The sequence below is a fragment of the Panonychus citri genome, unplaced genomic scaffold (genome assembly GCF_014898815.1).
Source record: "Panonychus citri isolate SS breed McGregor unplaced genomic scaffold, ASM1489881v1 Contig00063, whole genome shotgun sequence".
NCBI lineage: Eukaryota > Metazoa > Arthropoda > Arachnida > Trombidiformes > Tetranychidae > Panonychus > Panonychus citri.
The window spans coordinates 1,085,734-1,107,824 of record NW_026515468.1 but is presented as its reverse complement, the minus strand read 5'-3'; the positions used below and the strand labels follow the sequence as shown (position 1 = coordinate 1,107,824).

Here is a 22,091-nt window from a genome sequence, read left to right as displayed (position 1 = left end):
TCATCAAACATGTAATCATTATCAGAGGGTAAAAATATTATTATATAATGATAATTATCTTCATCAGAACTTTTCATTTACAAATTATCATGACACTTACTACAGGTAAAAGATTATCTTTCAAAAGGTTATCATCATCATAGAGCTTAATGATTATCTCATTGTGTAAATACATATCCATGTAACATTCAATGTCGATATGATATTAACACAGGGAATGAGATGAAAGTTAAAGATAAATGAATCAACCATGATGATGACGATTATCATCATTATGTTGATGGTCATTGCTCTGGTCATCATGATCATTGGAAAACATTACTTTCACCTTAAGGTCAACATAAAATTGTGTTTTCACTGTAAACCATTTACTTGAAAAAAGATGAATCAAAATGTTGAGACCAATGATTTGTATTGTTTCATCTTGTGTTTAATGTTATTGTTGTGCTTGTGTGTCTATGGATATTATTATTACTTCACTTGGCACGAAATGTCTTCATCTTTAACCAGATTAAATGGATCATTAATAATCTAAAACCAGAACCGAATTCAGTCAACAATCAGCTGGATTAACCTTTTTGATTTATAGTTAACATATTAGAATGACCCACATGTAACCATATAAACTGGAAAAGAATCGTAAGAAAAAAGCTTCATAACTTGGTCATAGAACTTTTTTATTGATTTGATTCCTGGAAACAATTCTTACTAATTGATAACATGAGAGGATAATTTTGATTTGTATACTCGGTTAGTTGTGGAAACAACTGATTAACTGTTGATGAATTTAGTGATAAGGTGCAATTGAATTAATGTAAAAGGTTAAGTTTATGCGGGAACAACAAAAAATGAGATTTTCAGGGTAACTTCATGTTTTGATTTACTGATTCCAAGATGAACGAAGATAATAAAACCTAAATATTTGTGAGTGCATTCAGATAATGTATCACCCATAATACCTTCAACTTACAGAGAGAAAAAAAATGTTCTCAATTGTTCTGAACATTGTGATCAAGATGAACGACTTTGGTGATTATGTTTACCTGAGAATTTACCTTTTGCTATCTCATCGTTTAATAGATAAATGAAATCAGCTTGTGAGTTAATGTTGATGAAAGAGTAGTAAAAAAAACTCAGAACTTTAACTAATATTATATTTTTTTCTATCTGATATTTTTTTCTCCATTGAAATGAATTGAGTTTATCCCATAGGAATATTTTTCTTCTTTCTCTTTCATATTTATATTCAAATATTATCACAACTTACTGAGCTAAATGCTTACTGAATACTCGCCCTGTGATTCCAAACATTTTGAAATAGGAGAAAAGAGAGAAAAAAACGAAAATATTATCATTATATTCACATAGGAAATGATATTTAAATGCCAAGGAAAATGTTTTCTTCTTAAAAGTGTCTCTATGTTGATTTGATGTGTATAATGAGATAAGAAAGATAAAGTTATCTCAGAAAATCATGATAATCAAATGATGAATATCATGAGATTCAATTATGATAAAAAAGATGAAAGAACAAAAAATGTTCTGATTAAGAGAAAGTTACAGATTATAACGATAATCATTAAGATGATAGTGATGACAAAAGTCTTAGTGATTATACTTGATAAAACTTTGGTTAGTAAACATAAATCTCACTAAATTGTAAGACAGAATTGATTTGGAATCAATAAGATATCAGAAATTGCAACAGATTAATTTCAATAAATATCTATTTGGACAATCAAATTTGTATTAATATCAAACGGTTAAAGGCTCGTTCACTTTTGTAAGAGTAGGTAATTCCAGTGGTCAAAGGTGGACATTGGATATTTGGAAAGTTTTTATTTTCTCTAAGATTTCAATGAACTCTTAAATAAAATCATTGAGAAAAGATTGAATCAGGTTAGTGTTGAAAGTAAGAAATGGATTGGACTCAAGAGGAAATAATATCAACATCAGAGGCAATTCACTTTTCCATGAGTATTCTTATAATCAGAAGTAAAAGAATCAGTTCATTTTGATGTAATGTTTGGAACTTTTATTTTTTTTTCGACTTTTGAACGAAGAAAAAAAAGTCATGATTGTGGATAAAAAGCAGCTGAAGAATTTTTTTCTCACTTCCAAATTGGTTGACCAACTGAACAATTACTGACCTTTCAAAATCTCTGTTTCAATAAAGAGATAAAAAAGTATTTTACTCAAAAAAACTAAAGAACTGGACATGAAATGACCAGAAAAATGTAACTGAATTTATAAAACAGCGAAAATTTTGCCTGAGTCTAATCGGTCAACATTATTGAGCTTTGGTCAGTTGTAAAATGTCAGTGATTACCTTAGATGTTGACCTTTTGAATTGACCTGACGAGATGAGCAACAATTTCATCGTGCTAATGTGTTTGTTTTGTTTCCTTGTTATTATCTTCATCTTCATCCAAATGTTTCGACTTTTGTTTGACCAAAGGATGAAAAAAAAGATGATGATGGAACTTTTTGTCTACAGGTCATCGTAATGAGATTAAAAGCCTACCATGGAAAAGAAATAGTCTATCAACTGTGTTTTCATGATATTACTCATCTTCATCACTGGTCACTTTTTTTCTCTTTCTCTTTATCTACTTTCCAATAGCATAAAAAGCCTTTGGGAATGAAATTACTGAAAGGTAAGATGAAGATGTTGATGATGAGAAATAAAAGTGATGAAGAAGATAAGTTGAAAGTGAGAAGTGGGAGTGATGGGTGAAAAAAACAAAGTGGGTTTTTATGTCAAGTCTAAGTGGCGATTTGATGGACATTTCATAATGAAATAAGAAGAGGAAGAAAATAAAAAAAAGATGTAGATAAGAAGATAATTAGAGATGATGGAAGACAAAACGAAACCGAAATAGCAAAAAAAAAATCGCTTCATAAGACCAACATACTATATGTTTCATGAGATTCTCCCCTGAAATTTCATTATTGAAACTAATCAATATCATCTACTTGCAATCTATTTACAAATTCATTGAAATGATTTGTGTACAAATATTATAAACCTTAATTATCCCACTAATATGATTTCCCTGGTGATTAATCAATAAGCTATCATCAAATAGTCAACATGAATCAAATTAGGTGTTGTTATTATCATGAGAGTTGAAACTTTTTTACTGAAAAAAAAGGTTAAAATTAATTGTAATTAAAAAGCCAATTAAAACTCCTACATCACGATAATAATATTAATGGTGAGACAATATCCTAGCAAGTTAAAGTCTATTAAGTTATCATCAGAATGCTAAGATTTTACATGGAGAATTAATGAATTAATTTCATCACAATGGTAAATGAACTTTTAACGATCTACTAACGATCTGTTTCAAGATTAGCTTTTAATTTTTTTCTCTTCCACCCCATATAAAAACCCACGAATACCCCCACCAAGTCGGTGGGGTATTCGTTGGAATTGAACAAACTATCATCATCATTATTGGTAATCATTATGGGATTTTTTCTCTCCGCATCACCATGTTAGAGTTATTCATCAGTATTATTATCATTATCATCATGAGCTGATGACAAAGCATAATCTTCATTCATTAGGTTTAGTGGGTGGGGGAGGAGTAACTGGTAAACCTAAATCTCTGGCTGATTACAATGTAACATAATGATAATGATTAAAAAAGACTCACTGATAACAGTTGATACAAAACCTCATATCCTTTTCAATTCATTGTGACAATTTATTGTTGATTATAATGGTTTTTGTATAAACCAGGAAACTGAATACTAACTGTAAATTTTCATGATATCAGCTTATACATATAACTGTGTATAACTTTTGAACCCACCCTGAATTATGAACTTTTTTCAACCCACTTCCAATGGGAGTTTATTATTCATAATACACAATGATTAACACAAAGAGATACACAATGGATAAGGGGAGGTGGTGAGGTGGGAGCTATTGTGTAACAAGGGAGTGATCTTATTAATGTTCATACAAAATATAATGTATTTAATATTCATCCAATTTACTGTTGATTAATTCAAATTTATCATATCTTTTAATAGTCATTTTCAGATGATTATTATTAGATGAAATTTTTCAATTTTAAATGATCAAGTTTTCAGCTTATATAATATTTTGGATATTTTTAGTTTCAAGATATTTCATCATTCATGGAGGAATCATTCATTGATAGAATATCTGATAAAATGAATTGAATTTTGATTGATATCACTTAATATTATCATGATGGTAACATGTTATTCCAATCAGCTGAGCAAGTGTGAAATCTCATGATCCTCTATGAGAATAGTTATCAAGTGTAAAAATTGAAACTTGAACAAACTGAATGTAAATCGTCAAGTTTAGATATTTTTTTCCATGGGTATTCATTCAATGAAATCTACTCGTGTAAAATTTTTACGTTTTTCTTGATAGAATTTAAATTTTTTTCCTCTTTGTAAGTTCACTTATACATATCTTTATGATAAGGTTAATATACGAAATGACATATTCATTCAATTCCCATGGTGAAATTTCAACTGAATCATCTTCAGCTATTCAGGGAAGGAAAATAAAAGATAAGAAATCGGGAAATATTACTTGAGACTATTATTACTTTAGTTCTGAAAACATTCAATTGTACTATTAAATTATTACTTGTTTCCTGATTCAGTAATCATAGTCATGTATTCAAATTTCATGATGAATCACAGGAATCGGAAATATATTGAAATGATGATGAAATATTACAGCAGAAAAGACATCAATTCATGAGACTACTCAAAATAGACAGAGAATATTTCTTAGATTAATTTTTCAAAATTCACAGCAAAATTTTCCAATAAAATCAAAACTAATTGTTCCAGATTAAGTACTGATTTATTATCAGGGTGAAAAATGGTCAAGAGAAACAAATTGACCATTGAAAATTGACTTGAAAAGGTTTTTTCTTGTTCGGTGGAGGAAAAAGTTTCGAGGTGAGACTCAAATTGGAACTGAATTTTCAAGTCAATTGTATAACGTGATAATAAGACTGATGACAAGAAATGATGATCATGATGATAACCATGATGATGATAATGATATCGATTTTACCATTTAATATCATTTTTTTTTCTTTATCATCTCTTCATCTTACCACTTTTTCAAATAAGATACAATCATCAATCATTTAGATAACAACAATAATACCCCACATAATATAATTCATTAAGTTTCCATGGGTAAGGTTTCAGTATTTGTTGCAAACAAAAATTCACCGGAAAAAGTTCAGATTCATGAGTAAGTTGATCATCATTCTGGTGAAGATCAACTGTCTAGTAGTGATTAAGTTAATAACAATTAGCTAATATATATATTTAATACAGTTAAAAAAGATACAAAGTTAATCTTGAGGCTTATCATCAATTGTTTCATCACTGATAATAAAACTTAATTAACTTGATCCAGTTTTACAATTTAAATCCAGTTCAGTCCAATGATCTGGCAAAAGACTAAATCAAGCAAATAATTTACTAAAATCTATTCATCACTAATTATCATTAGCATCATTAATTATTATTATTTTACATGGGAATTAATTACCAATGGGAAACAAAATGGTTTCTCAGTTAATAATTTATTGATTTTTAAATTATTATGTAACAATTAGTGAATTCATTATATCTCAAGGGGGAAAAGTTGACAAAATGAATCAAAGCTCGCAGTGAAAGGGTTATATCGAAATACTCTGAATACCCTCAGGGGTTCACATTGAAGAAACCATGATAAGTGAAAAATTTAATATCATTTAGTGAACTAATGGTTCACTTGTAATATATCAAAGAGACTGAAAGATTGATGATAAAAGATGAAGAGTAAAAAAAAGGAGACGGAAATGAAAACCCGGAAATGGAGCAAGATGAAGATTAAAATGGGAAAAAAATCTTCCATTTGTATTGTCTTCATAGCTTGTGTGTCACTAAATGTATATCATGAATCCCAAAGGTACCTTGAATCAGTTTCTTCATGATAATAATCATAATAATCACCATGATACATGAACACAAAGTAAAATTGTCAACTTTTTGCTTGAAAATTCAATCTTCCAACTGTGATAATGATCATGAATACCTGCTGAACTATTTCATAATCGTTATCACCTATTATCAATCAAGGGAGTGATTATATTCAATAAAACAAAAATCTAATGATAACTCATGAAATTTGAATTCTAATAAGAGCAGATAATAACTTTTACTTCACAGAATTTTTTACATACATAGTAAATGAACGTGATATATTCATGAGTATATTCATTGAATCAAAGAATGAAATTGTTAATAGAATTTTAAATAAAAAAAGTTCTGATAATTGTTTTGATTCTTTTTCTCCTCTTATCTGCATGGTACCTTAGATGCATACAAAGTTCCTATTGATTAGTATCATGTGGGTGAAACTTTTTCTCTTTTCATGATTCGATTTTTTTTTCTCTCTAACTATTTTCTCTTTTTTTTTGTTCTTCATATCCTGAAAATCATGATAAACAAAAAGTTCATAAGGTGATGACAATAAAACATCCTTTTGTTTACTATTCATTGATTTCCTTAAGAAAATAATATATCAATTTGTTGTTTGTTATCACAGAAAATAAATACGAACACAAAAAAGTTCTGATGCTTAAGAATTGGATGTTATTATTATTGTTATATTTATATTCCAATGTTCAATTCCAATCACAAATTACTATTCAATCTTTATCATTATTAGAATAACAAGAAGAGAAAACTGTCTCCAAAGAAAATGAATGAATTCGAAATTGAGAAAAATTTTCACCAAAAGAAATATAATAGGAATTAGATAAAGGAAATGATTATCGATACAAGTCACGGATTTCATATGATTGACCCGAAAAAAAAGGTGAGTTCAGAAGCTTGAAACATAACATCATGTGTTGATCATGTTAATGATAACAAATAACAAGAATGACGATAAAGTGAAATGTAATTTACAATGTTCAATATGTACCATTAATATCATCATGTGTATGTTTGAAAATCAATTGTTTATTGAATCTGATTGTTGGGAGGAAAGAAAAGTGAAATTAAAGTTATACTCGGCAAATCATCATGAAAAAGACATCATTTTACATGAAAACGGTTCGATAATAACTTGAAATATTATCTACAATGAATCAGAGGATAAGGATATAAATATACCTTTGAAAGGATAACTAAATGTGATGAAGATGCGAGTAAAGAGGATCAGGATAATACAATGACTTTCAATAACATGAACACGATAATATTGCATTTATTAAGCAAACTTTTTTTCTCTTTTCCAAAAACATTTGTTGTACAGTCATGCAATCATTTTGCACATCATCATCTTCATCTTTATCTTTATCATCTAATTGAACATTTCATCGAAATGTTTCCTTTCTACTTCTCTCTATCTCCTTCATTTTCATCTTCATCAAAAGGACTACAAATGATTTTGCAAATGATATCAAGATATTTTTCTCATTCTAACTCACTCATTCACCCACTCACTATCTTCTCTCTCTCTCTCTCTCTCTCTCTCTCTCTCTCTCTCTCTCTCTCTGTAACTATATTATGTTTGCTTCCTCTTCCTACTTTTTTCTCTCTCTCTCTCTCTTTCCCCTCTTTTATCTTCATCATCTACTTCATTTTGCTTTCATCCCAATAATGATGATGCACCAATGTGACATGATGACAAACTTATATAAGTTGCAAATGAAGGAGAAAAGATTGAAGATGAAAATTATGTTTATCCTCATCAGTTGGCTGATAAGAAATGGGAGGAGATGAGGATAAGTTGTAAATCATTATCTGTAATTTCATATTTTTTTCTACTCGATACTCTCATTGTTCCGATACTATTCTTGTTCGGTGTGTCCAGTAGGTTGTAATGATAATTTGTACACGTAATCAAGAAATAATCACATAAATTGCCTTCGAGCAATTAGACTATTCAAGTGACAATGGAAATTATCATCAAAAGCAATCGGATATCTAACCCAACCCTCTTAATCACTGCTATCGTATCTTTGAGTTGAAAAATATTAGGGAAAAAACTTCAATTGACTAAAGGTGTTTGATAATCACGCAATTAAATCAATCCAGATCAATCAAGGTTAAAGAGAGAGAGAGAGAGAGAGAGAGAGAGAGAGAGTATTAGGAATACACATCATGTATATCAACATGAGATGGCCCAAGATGCTCATACAAAATGTAAACAATCAACTAATAGCTAATCAATAAAAAAGGTTTCTTTTTTATTTTCTTTGATTCTTTTTTACCAATTAGCTAATATTGTTATCATATCATCAGGTATCATCTTGATAATGATGAAAAACGTGATTACTTATGGATGATGTTGACTATCGGCAGGAAAATGTTGAATAGGTAAGTTGATTTGGTTGATGATTAAATTGCACTGATTTAACCTCTTGAAGTAAACCTTCACTAAGAAAGTCATTAGCTTATCAACAATTGATTATCCTTGAAATGATTTATTAATTTAAATTTACAGTTAATTAATAACAACTTTTAGGTTCATGTGAATGGTAGTATTGTCAACAATTAATCAATTTGTCAAATTGATTGATTTATTTAGTTAATTATTTGTTGAAAATTTTTCAACCTGATTGCTTAATAGATTGAAGATTCAATTAACTATTTCATCATTTTGACAGTAATGTTTTGACAAATCAAATTAACTGATAAATCAAATGTTTAATTTTTTTTAGTTAAATTGACAAATAAAACAAAAGTCTGACAGGTAATGTGTGATAGTGGGCAGGGGTGGGTAGTTATTTATATTACCAGAGACAAAGTAAACAGAATCTGAATACATGAATATAATTGATGATATTAATGAGAATCATGAAATGATTTCAGAAACAGAGATTGATTTACTACAGGAATTGATCATGAAAATTATACTGAAAGGTGAGTTCAGGTAAAATTATCGTCATGTTCAAAATGTAAATTCAATCTTTGTTTATGTTAGAAAAGAAAGACGGAAAAGAGGAGAAATGAATTGTTGAGAAAACTGAATTTACTATTATCATCATGAGCTATTGAAATTCTGCTCTGAACTTTTTTCTCACTGACAAGTTTTAAGTCTCGTTCTTAAGAAATTATTTGCATGACATCAGTGATTCAATAACAAGGAATGAATATCATTTAATATTTTCGTATTAGATTTTGTTCCCTATGTGAGTTTTTGCTTTGATTGTGGGTGGAAAATTGAAAATAATTCACAACAATCAATACCCGCAAGGTTGATTCATTTGTAACTTGGTGAAAATTGATATTATTCCGTACACATACACTACCATATATATATTACATTTAGACACAAATCTTTGATTGTTGATCAGATGATGATTGAATTTCATTCAGAATGGATTAACGATTTTGATTATATATCTCATTTAATACATTAGCTTTGTAAAGGTAATTTAAGTAACATAACTAACGATGTAATTTAATATCATCATGACCACAATCCAATTATCTCACACTATCGTAATCAAATGTTAACTTGATTATAATCAATTACTTACGATAATTAAGCTTCGAACCTGTAACAATTTTCAAATTTTTTTCGTTTTTTTACTCCTGCTTATTATCATCATCACAATTAAAATAATTAACGGTAATATTTTGATGCTTAAAACAACAATCAGATTGTAATTTGGTTAATTCAATTAAATCTTAATAAAAAAAAAACTTAATAAAGCAAAACCAATTAAAGGTTAACAATTTAGGTTAAAATTAATACAGTTACAAGATTGTATCTTTAGCGATTAGATTAGACCAGAAAAATGATTCTGATTAATTGAAAAATAATCTTTCCCATGGATCAGAGTAAAAAACATCCGATCCAGAATTTTCAATCATGAATACAAAATAATCTCTTTGTAAGCAACTTGAGATCAGATTAAATCAGAATCTTTGTTTCATGGAATCAGGGGTTAGAAACTTAATTTAATCTCATCATGATTCTATCATGAAATGTTTCTAATCAAATGGTGACTTTTGATTGTTGATTAATTTAATTGATTGAGTAAATTTTCTACTCACAATGAACTCTCATATCATCGGTCCGAGTTACTGTTTGAAATGAAGGTGAATCAGCGATAACTTCACAGATATATTTTCCCTCGGTGGTGAGATTACTTTTGTACAGGTAAACACTCCCTCGATTTGATTTGGTTTCCTTTATGAGTTGGTGGGAACATTTATCATCCAAAGTGTCATCAGTTATCATTAGAAAAGATGAAGATCATGACAGAAATGAGAGAAAAGATTTTCTTTAGAAATTTTCACTTTTAAAATGTGATAAAATTCAGAATATTATGATGATGAATGAGAATTTAGAAGATCATTTTGGTAAAATGATCACGATGCTCAAAGATAATATTCGAAAGCTTTTGGACACACCCTTATGGGGACACACTTTCAATATAAGATTTCATCAGAATAAATATTCTAGATGATCAACTTTGCAAAAATATGAAATATTATTGAAATGAACTTACGTCTATGTGAACTCCTGGTGTTTCGTATGTAGTTGTTGGAGGTACCTCATTATGAACATAACGGTAAAATTGTCTTTTATTATTCAGATTAATCTCAAGCAGATTAGCCTTAAACCATGTTATTGAATAGAGATTATCATTTTCCAATTCATATGAACAATTTAACCAAGCTGATTCACCGATTGTTATAGCTTTGGGCACATAGATACTTTTAATTTTCAAACAATCAATCATACCTGGAATATAAATAGACAGAGAAGAAAAAATTTCCATGAGAAATATTATCAAAATAGGTAAGATGATGTAAGATCTATTTTTATCTCACAAAATGATGAAGATGATGCTGTTTGCAATTCGAGATAAATATAAATATAAATATAAGATTCTGTGACTTATAAGCCTTCGAGTGTTTATCGAGGAGGAAAAAAACATCTCTCTGTTTACTTAAAAATCGTGATCCATTTAAAGTTAAGTTACCTGAACTAATCTTATATCTATCACAATCTGATTGATTTACAGAAAAACGAGTGAAAATTCAAAAAAAAATGTAGCGGGAGTTTGTCTTTTGACAGTTAACAAAATAATCTACGAGATGATTCAATGTTTTGTCCATAGACTAGTTTCAGCAACAGCTGATTGGTTGGGAAACTCAATCAGAGAAAATGAATAATCTATTTGATTAATTACAATTTATATCAAATTTATCCATCATCATGATGAGAATCGTTTCAATGAATAAATAGATTATTCCAAATAAAAATGGATTCTGATGGAGAAAATTTTCCTCTTCCTTGAATATTAGGTTAACATTCATTTGAATAAGAAAATATTATTCCAAAGTCAATATTATCCATGGAGTTAATTTTTTCTCTCTCTCTTTCAGAATTATCTGATATTCTCGATTCATTTTCATGAATAAATTTCATGTTCTACCACCGTATACACAGTCATTCTAACCTCTTCTCTTTCCAACCTTCTCATCAAAATGAACAGCTTCGAATCTAAATTAGTTAAGTCAATGGGCGTTCACTGAATTAACCTGAATTCTGTGTAAGAACAAAGAGTGATCATTTTCTTAATATTAGAAGAAAAAAATTTTCTCCATCACCGCCTCTTATTCAACTGATGCTAAATTGTTACAATTTATTTCCTGAGCTTCCATTGTGTTGATCATGAAATGTGAGATTAACCCAAGAATATGAATTAAAACGGATTACCTTAAATCACCTACACCTTTTTTCAAATTAATCATCTGGTGTATTTTTTTCACTCTAATCTTTTAGCTCATTTAGATAATAGTTAAAAATGATTATAATTAACAAAGTAAACACAAAAAAGTACACATAGTTGATTAAAGGTTAATCATGACTGATTAAAATTGATATTTGCAATATCTTATCTCATTATAATCATTAAAACAAAAAGTTTTTTTTCCCGCAAATTGAATTAATATCAACTAACTTTTTATCATTAACCTGATGTATCAGAAGTTTCAATGCATCAGGCTATCAAGCTGAGGCATCATAATGAACAGAAAAAAAGTTCTGGATAAGAAGAAAAAAGTTCAAACGATAACATCTCAATATTACTCTAAGTATATATAAAATTTTCATTGGAATTCATTGTAGATGAAGATGCAAAGTTCAGTGGAAAGTTAATGATGATTAGTGGGTGAGAAAAAAAAATCTAATAGTTATTATGATAACGGTAAAGTTACTGAATCAAGTCGTATAACTTTTTTAACTTTCAGCAATATCGCAAAGTGAAAATTGAGAAAATAATCTCCATGGGATTTTGATAATGCTGAATAACTCACATAATATGAAGTGAATATCTTTCAACTGATATAATTTCAAGATGGAATTGGATATTGGGAAAGTTTATTCAAATATCGATAAAATATCATTGACTTTACAACATTCATGCTAATCAATCAGGTGATCATCATGATATCTGAATAAATTTATGATTAAAATGGTTTGAATCTGAAACGAATACTTTTCTTGAGAGGAGAGATAATTTCGCAGCCTTATTAGTTTTCATTGATTCGATATAATAATGAAGCAAATATTGCATTTCTTTTGTACTTTGTTGTATATTAATACTATTACTTTTCATCATCATCATCTTTATCTTCATCGTAATGATCATTATTAGATTTTTTCTCAATGTTCAATATCAATGGTAAGGGTAATACTTGAATGAATTTTTTTCTCTCCATCTCAATATTTCTGTTCCTATGAATATCATTTCATTCTAGTTTCATGGTGAATGTAAATTTGCATTCAAATGAATGATTGCAAAACATGATCACGTAGATGATGATATTATTTTTTATCATTTGTATCTGTTAATATCAACCCCCGAGAACCAGTGAGAATTGTTAATTATATCATGTTATCATGAATTCTTGTCTCTCTCGCTCATTTTTTTACTCACATTCTAAGATGAACAGTAAAAAAAATCTTCACAGAATAACAAATAGATTCTGAAAGTGTCATGTTATTTACAATTCATCATGAAGATGCGAGAAAATTTATCCAGTATGTTCATCTCTTTTCTGGTACACTAGATACTATTCAGTGATAAAAGGTCATTTAATTGAGAAAATGATAATTTAACTTTTGCTGATTAAACGAGAACTCCGAAAACATGTCAACAGGGGAAAAGCTCCATGGGACTCTGATTGTTTATCCTGATAGATTATCAGTTCATACTAATGCTTGTGTCTATCAAAATTGCTCATTATGCATTTTCTTTGTTCTCTGTAATCATTTTTCTATCTCTTTCTCTCTGTTTTTTTTATCGATCCATTTCCGAGTCCAGAAATTTTCAAAGTCATGCATTCATATTCAATGGTTATCATGATTCTATCAAGATGGATTGATTGAAGACGGAAGTTGATTCATAACAAAGACAGTCAGAAATTCAGACTCAGTAATGTTACAAACTTAATGAAAATTAGGTTGATTATGATTTTGGATTGCTAATTATGAATAATTTCATTTTCCACCCTTTATATGAAAAGTTTTCGTTTCTTCATTTACAGAATTACAAAGTTGATTATCAATAAATGCTAGAAAATGTTGACATTATTTCCATGTGATATCATGAATATAAACAATAAATTTCCTGTCAAGTTTAGTTTGATGGATTGGTCAATCTAATAGCGATTCCAATGTCCGAGAAATTATTATCACATTCTCCCTGTATTAATGGCAGATCCAAATGAGAAACAACTTGACAAGATATAAAGATAAATAAACAATGTAGCACATGGTTGATGAAATAAACAGTGATAATATTAACTCAGATATTGAATAAAAATCAATAATCAGCCAAAAAAATTAGAGTTTAATTGCTTACAATTAGAATGATTATTTTAATTAAAAGTCAACAGAATGTTAATCGATTAACATGTTGATTGTATCAAGAGCATCATATATCATAGTGTATTTAAATAAAGTTCATTAATCATTTGAATTTTTAATGATAAATTAAATTGACTACTGATTCCTATTAATCATTTTTTTTCGTAGCATCTTAATCAATATCAATTGAGTAAACTAATCTATCGGATATCAAACAATTACCAAGTTAAGTTGGTTTTTTTTTATTAAAACAAATGAACCTGAACAATTTACTAAATTATTGTAAATTGATTGTAACGTTAGCAATTTGTTGACAACCAAGTTTATTAGGAAAAAAATAAGCCTCAACCATGATGCTAAATAGATTACAATTGATCAACTTTTACGGTTGATTAATTGTTGATCATGTAACTTTGAATCGTAACAATCAAAAAGACAAAAGTTTTAACTCATGAACATTTAATGAGAGTGAAAAACATTGGGTATATGATTGATTGATTATTTCATTGATTGTTGGGTAAGTATGGTTACATTGTTGACTTGAAAAAAGGATGAGGATGAAGATGAGGATGAACTAGATAAAGATGAAGAAATAGAGTCAACCATTTGTAAGATTTTTACTCTTACTCAGCGTAAATCATTGTTATCATTGGTTTTTCTCTCATTCACTTTCATCCATGAACCTTTTTGTGTTTCCTTCTCACGCTTCATCTTCTATTCCTGTTCATCATCTTTATCATCATCATCATCATCATCATCCTCTTTTTAACTCTGTCTACATCATGTGTTTATGGATAAATCAGTGATTCAATCCAGAGTGAGAAGGTAATTCATTGAATTGTAACGAAGGGAAAAACCTCAGATTCTGTAAGTTTATCTGTCTCATGAGAGATTTTGAATCATGTTTACATCATGTAAACAAAGGTATTAAAGAATTAAATCTTTCAAAATATTGCAAATGTATCATATTTTATTATCATGGAGAATTTATTATTAGACATCTAATGTTTTAATTGTATCGTAGTTGTTAATTTTAATCACCATAGCAAATTAATTGCTACGGATGAATCAAAACAATGAGCAATTACGATTCCATCTAAATTAAAAGACTAATTTACATAAAACAATTAAAACAGTAGAAAAATCAAAGTAACTGTAATTAACACTTAAATTAATCTTCTATTCAACATTTCATGTAAATTATACCACTGGAAATGTTAAGAGTTTTCAATTATTGTTACTTTGTATCAAACTAATACAAAAAAATTATTATTAATCAGTCAATTTGTGTTTTCAAGTTAACAGTTATCTTCATGTCATCATTTGTAATCAGCTGATTGAGATGAATTATTTACAGAAACAGATTATCATTAAGTCTGACTGATGATCCCATCAATGTCAACCGTATGTTGTGATGATAGGAAAGGTGTGAAAGGTTTAGGGTTAATTGAATGAACCACAAAATGGTAACAATTGATAACATTTGCTTTGCTCACTGAGGGCTGATTATGTGGTTACAGCTTGTTTCTTATCAAGCAACGGAAACAGGATCAGGGCATAAGAAGGGCGTTTATATCGTGTGGGTCTGATGATTGTTTATCAACAGCTGGGGAGTAACACTTTTTGTTGACAGTTTACTTTTTCGGCATCAAGATAATCAACCAGCAGAAAAAGCTACAATTGATAACAACAACAGCGAGGTAACATCGCAAACCGTCCAGTCCTTTGACTGGACACATGATGATTTTATATCGATAAGTTATCGATAGGAGAGTTTGCATTTTTGTAGAACAATTCAGATCACATTGAGACTAATTGATTTAAATCGATGGCTAAATTGCAAGTAATATTAATATGCTCACTTTTATACATTCAATAATAACTGCCATTCATCCTAATTAGTGAGTTGATTGTACTTTATGAAGGCTATGAGCTGAAAATTGATGAGACAAGTGATTAATTAATTGCAATGCAAAACAATCAAGTTTAGCGTTAGCTGGATAATGGTTAAGGATATCAACCATTAGTATTAAATACATAATAGTTGTTGGGTGATAATTTATCAAACACCGAGAATGAATGTTATTAGTTAGCGTAAAAAAGTACAAGTAATTTTTTATCAATGACAACATCCAGCAAAAAAAAGTATCATATGATAACCATGATGATTTGCTATCTAAATATTAATCATCTAATCAAATTGTTACAAGATGATAGCAAATGCATTTAAGTTGTTTTTATTGATATACAGCAAACATGATATATTGATTTACGGTTATCAATATTCTGAACCTTAATTGAAATTGAGTTAACTGAATTAAGTTAATTATTTTTTTTTGTCAATCTGTTGACGTTAAATTGTTGAATACTTTACAAGTCATGTATTTGTATTGAGGATGTTGATATTTTTTTTTTGAAACATCAACATCATGTAAGTTTATTTGATATTTAAATAGACAATGTTTACCAAAACAATTTAAATTCAACATTGACAACCAGCTGACCAAATAAAAAGTATATCAATGGACAATGATTTTTGTTACTATCCATGAAAATACTTAAAAATAAGACAAGCTTATTAAAATATTAGATTGAAATTAGCACTAAACTGTTGTGAATTAAGTAGCAATTAACTTGTAGTGATTATGTTAAGTATAAACATTGTGAAGTTGATTGTACATTAGATGAAAACAGATTAGCATTAGATTTGATTTCAATGAATTTAATTGTTGTTAGATTAATGCATTGAACATTAATGGCGATTCATTCATCTCATTAATTCAAAAGGTCAAGTAAGATGGTCAGTCATTAATTTTAGTAAACAATTTAGCTAAAACATTTACCCAATTGTTTACGTTAAATTGAGTCTCGTGTCCAATAGAGGGAGAGATCATTTTTAGCATCCAAATGGTGAGTAAAAAAACTAATTGTTATCAACTAATTAGCAGCTTGTCAAAGTTAAATATTGTGTTTATTTACATGAAAAAAAAGTTCTAATCATGAACAATTTAGCATCATCACACAATTACTAGCCTCTCAAATCTTTGGGAATAACAATAACATTAACTTGAAGAAAAACATTAAAAAATCAAGATCTGGTTAAAGGAAAATATTTAAATGTCATTAGTAAAGCAATTATCAAATCTGTTTACAATTAACTCATTTAAAAAGTAGATGATGATTAGATTATGAAGAGATAATGATTGAGTTTCTGCTATTACATCAATGTTATGATGATCCGGATGATATTTTACTTGGTTTACACACACAAAATAGTGATGAAGACGAGGATGGTGATTGTAAATCGTAAATAACAAGATAATATTGATCTGTCAAGTTAATTCATGTTTATAGTAGTACATGTGAGTGTGATTATTGCATAAGGTTATTTGCCTTTTTGCAATAATATAAATAATTGTTGATATTATTAGTTTTATGCATAAAATGCAACAGATGATGACACAATAAGAATAACCTGTTAAATGGTTATCTATGTAAATATGTTTTCTTTCCGTAATATCAACTAATCAGAAATGTTAATATAACATTTCATGAGTTGTTGATAGACAGCCATGAACAATGAGATAAACGATATTTGCCTCATTCTCCAAGTAAATCTGCCTAATCATCAGTAGTTAGATAAAACAAATTATCTTGATGATAATGATGATCAGACGAAACAAAACAGTTTTGAGTATTGCTCCATGTTCATCATGAAAGAATCATCAATCACCGGAAGTCAGTGAGAGACAAGCAACTAATTATATTTACATGGGAGAGAATAGGAAAGTGTTGATAGTGGTTAATATTGAAGGAGCGATTCGAGAACCATCAGCTACTAGCAAATGATTTACTAAGTAATAGAAAACGTTTCACAGAATTGACCTGATTTTCTGAACATATTGAATCGTTGGATTACCATTTTTGGTGTTATTTCAATTATATCGAGATGGAAGTCACTCTTTTTTTTTGCTTCTCAAACGATGACAAGAAAAATTATTTCCAAATGAAACATTAATAGCTGAACAATTTGAATAATCATGTATACAATTTATAAAATGAATAATAAATAAATGTAATAAATAACCTGAATTAAGATGATTCTTGGCGATGAGGTTGAAACATGCAAACGTTTTCATGTATTTTATTTATATGCATTCAGCTCACAAATTTCATGTATCTGGACACTGACCATTGGAAAAGTCTTAACAAAATTCCGGTTCAATTGGTAAAAATGATTAGACAATTAACCTTGATTCATTTTTGTTAAACTATTATCAATAATCAGGCTATTTAATAGTAAAATCGTGTTTACATAATTAATTAAAACTCAAGTTATCACAATTAACCGTCTCTTTCGGGAGAATACGGATAATTATGTTTACAAGAGTCAAAATATCAGGATAATTTAATTAATTGAACATTCAAATTCAGGTAATTAATAATTCAATGACTTCTTCCGTTGATGCTAATTTTCAACCAATGAGAATAGACAAATCATAATTAAACAAATATACAATTAAAACGTTGATATTTTTGTCACAAATGATCAAAGCTTTTAACACAAGTTGATCTTCAAAGGAAAATCTGTTAGTAAAATTGAGATTAAATCATAATGATTAACCTAATCATTACCTTACTACTTAGGCTTGACAATTAGATTAGTAGTGAGTAAGGTTACTAATGATTTACCACAATTGTGATAATTATGTATTTGCTACGTTCATTTACAGTTAATCAATTACTTTATATTGACCGCGCTCTTAATTCTTGGGTGAGTAATTAACTGATTTTCATCATATTATGAGATTAACATGAGAAGATATTAATCTAATTCAGGGTGATCGATGTTGGGAATTCGCTATTGGATTGTATCTGATTAAGCTTAATCCTGATTCACTATTTTCTGCTGCGATTCAAGGGATTTTGGCGTCTTGTCTATCGATTGTTATACTTCCTTATCTTGGCGTATGGATATCGAAGGCCAATCGATTGAAAGAAATTGCAGTTTTTGTGTTTCTCCAAAATTTTTGTGTTGCAGTGGCTTCGTTTTTCGTTGCTCTCTTTTTCCTTGGTGATCATATTCTGGGAAAATCACTTCATGGGGTAATATCTTAGAAAACTAATTGACTGCAATATTAATTAAAGCTCAAATTAATAATCTATTCAGGTTATTGTCCAACTCGCTCCATACATTTTGGTGATATTTTCATCATTTGCTCAAATCGCTTCATCTGGATACAATTTATCGCTTGAAAAGGATTGGATACTTGTGATTGCCAAAGATGATCAACAATTAACAAGTAATTTAAAACTTTTCTAGTTAAATATTAATTATTTTAAAAGATCTCACCAATTCTAACATTAATCTAACTAATCCTTAATAGCTTTAAATGCATCTCTGCGACGTATCGATTTGATAATTAAGACAATTGCTCCTCTAATTGTTGGTCTGCTTATTCAATATTCATACTTGGCTTCAGCTCTTTTCCTTACATTTTTTAATTTGTTTTCTGGATTAATTGAGTATCTGGTCATGCGGATAGTTTATGATAAAGTACCTGGATTATCAAGAGAAAAGTCTTTACCCATGATATTAAATAAATCAACGGATACTTATAATGCTGATGTGGCTGAATACAAGCAATCAATTCATTTGTATCTCAAGTATTATGGTTTACCAGGGATCGCATTCAGTTTATTGTACCTCTCAATCTTTGGTCTTGATTCAATAGCTGTTGGTTTCATCAAATCAAAAGGAGTGAGTGAAACTATCATTGGACTGGTCAGTGTTTTGTGCGCTGTCACTGGAATAATTGGTACAATGGTCTTTCAAGTGATCAGTAACCATATGAGCCTTAATAAAATAATGACCATTGGCTATCTCAGTGATTTGATTCCTTTATCGTTATGCCTAATTATTGTTTTTACACCATTTCACCGACTTGGAATCATGCTATTCAATTATGACCTTTCAATTGTCTTATTTCTCGCTGGTATAACCCTTTCTAGAACAGGCTTATGGATTACTGATTTAGCTAATAATCAGTTGATCCAAACAACTACACCTAATCCTGCACTAGTTGGTGGTATGCAGAATAGTTTGAATACAGCGGCAGAATTAACTAAATTCATCATAACTGCAACCCTATCAAACTTATCACAATTTTATATCTTGGTTTTTGTATCATTTTGTTCAATTGCAATGGCGACAATAATTTCAATCACTTTAACAATTCACAAACATTACAACTCATCAAACCAAATCGGTGATGAGATTCAATATGAACCTTTATGTAAAGTCAACATGTAATTTTTTTAATTAGATTAACATAATTAATATCAAATGAAAGGTAACGATACATTTAATTGTATTTATTAATTATTGTTAGAGTAAAATTTCATCAGTAGAATCGATTAATTCAATTCCAATGATAAGCAAATCCTAATTTTAACCATGAAGAGTTCAACTATCTATAAGTTAATAAACTTTAAATTGAATCAATTTTTTTTCAGTTGACAGATAATTTTCCCCTCTTATTATTACATGGGAAACTATCAAGGAAAGTGTTGCTAATAATAATGGTTAGTTAATGTTTAAATAATCAGATTAAAAGTCTATGGTTGGTTTATTTGATTGATTGTTAAACTGATCATAATGACTTTTATATTGTGTGTTAACTATTGACACTTTTTATCATTACATGAGGTTTAAATGGAGATAAGATGAGTAGATGAACAGAAAACGAGATGATAATCAGTGAGAGAGACAAAGACAATGTTATTATAAGATTAAACAAGAGATAAGATTAATATTTTCCTTCATTTATCCTCTATTTATCTGGATGATGATTATGACAGGTCCATAAATGATGAAAAAAGTTGATACATGAAATGAAGGTCACTCTCAAGTTCACAAAGATCATGCATGTAGTAGATGTCACAAGAAATTTTGTCACATTAAACATTTAGTTATAATTAAGATTATAACTAAAAAGCTAATGATGAAATTATCAAGTTATGAATAATATCAAATACCAAATAATTGAAATATTTTGACATTTAATTTACTCATGGTGATGAAATAACCTTTGCATGATATTCAGTACATTCTGTTGGTGATACTTGAATTTTTAACTCTTCATTTTCATGGTGGTTTATATTGAATTTCTCAAGTAATTTTATTATAAAATTACCATTGTTACTGGATTATTGAGAAGGCAATAAATTCTGGACCTCACACTTGAATTTTGAATGAAAATTTTGGAAACACTTTGGTATTTTTTTCAATAAAAGCAAAGCAAGAATTGTATCAATCAAATGTCATCGCATGGAGACTTAAAAAGATTCAGGAAAATAACTGAGTAACTCATACAGAATGTCAAACAGAGTCATCATGTTTCATGGTAGTATCATTGTTATTTAGTTTTTTTTCTCTCTCTTCTTTTCTCACGATTTTTTCAGCCTTTTTTCAATTGAAAATTCTGAGTATTCTGAGTAGAAACTTAGAGTGAAAAGAATGTAAAGAATATCATCAAAAAACTGATATCATTATGCATCCGAGAAAAAAAAAGATGATGAGGCAAAAAAGAAAACGATGTAGATGAGAAGATGATGAAAATTCAAATAATATCATGGTAAGAAAAATACTCTTAAGATTATGACCAGATAAAGGATTAGGTATTATATTGAAACAGAATCTATTATCTCAATTTTTTTTCTTGCCTTCATAATATGAAAACTTGATTGTCTTATTATGGGAAAGAGAGGATATTAAATTGAATGAGAAGCAGGGAGTCAAAAATACTAATAATAAAAAAAGATGATTGTTTATAAGTAATAGAAATGAAAGGAAATTAGAGATAAAACCGGATGTAGAAATAGGAAGATAGATGGAGAAATGATAAGTAATTTAGAAAGGAATAAGATGAAGAAAATGACGAAGATGAGGTGTAGGATAGAGATGAATAAGCTCTAATAAAGTTACACTAGATAGTTTGTTACATGGGGAAAAAGAGTTGATTCAGTTTTAAGACTAAACCTGGATTGATAAAACTCTAATTGGATTAACATGTGAATAGTTTATTTTAACAATTCATTATGAGTCAGTATCTTTTGTTGTTACTTTGTTTTTGTTCATCTAAAGTCAACTGAATGGTTACTTAGTCCATGTCATCTTCACTCTCAC

General features: G+C 28.8%; 2 protein-coding genes across 2 annotated transcripts in view; one reads left to right on the top strand and one right to left on the bottom strand.

Annotated features, from left to right (window-relative positions):
- LOC128386162 (uncharacterized) overlaps positions 1-22,091 on the bottom strand; it is a 56,797-nt gene that overhangs the window by 26,352 nt on the left and 8,354 nt on the right. The window contains exons 2-3 of the mRNA XM_053345153.1: positions 10,533-10,768; positions 10,075-10,210 (exon numbers count right to left, since the gene is read on the bottom strand). Of these exons, the coding sequence (XP_053201128.1) occupies positions 10,075-10,210; positions 10,533-10,768 (372 nt within the window). The remainder of the gene's footprint in view (positions 1-10,074; positions 10,211-10,532; positions 10,769-22,091) is intronic.
- LOC128386160 (solute carrier family 40 member 1-like) lies at positions 18,453-20,430 on the top strand. The gene is made up of 4 exons (XM_053345152.1): positions 18,453-18,677; positions 18,743-19,009; positions 19,074-19,206; positions 19,291-20,430. The coding sequence occupies exons 1-4, from the start codon at positions 18,612-18,614 to the stop codon at positions 20,214-20,216; spliced, it is 1,392 nt and encodes a 463-aa protein (XP_053201127.1). The 5' UTR covers positions 18,453-18,611; the 3' UTR covers positions 20,217-20,430.

Excerpts from the sequence above, each read along its gene's own strand:
- LOC128386160 (XM_053345152.1), top strand. The coding sequence starts at position 18,612 with ATGTATTTGCTACGTTCATTTACAGTTAATCAATTACTTTATATTGAC. Across the intron at positions 19,010-19,073 it reads TGGGAAAATCACTTCATGGG|GTTATTGTCCAACTCGCTCC; the intron begins GTAATATCTTAG and ends TAATCTATTCAG. Across the intron at positions 19,207-19,290 it reads AGATGATCAACAATTAACAA|CTTTAAATGCATCTCTGCGA; the intron begins GTAATTTAAAAC and ends AATCCTTAATAG.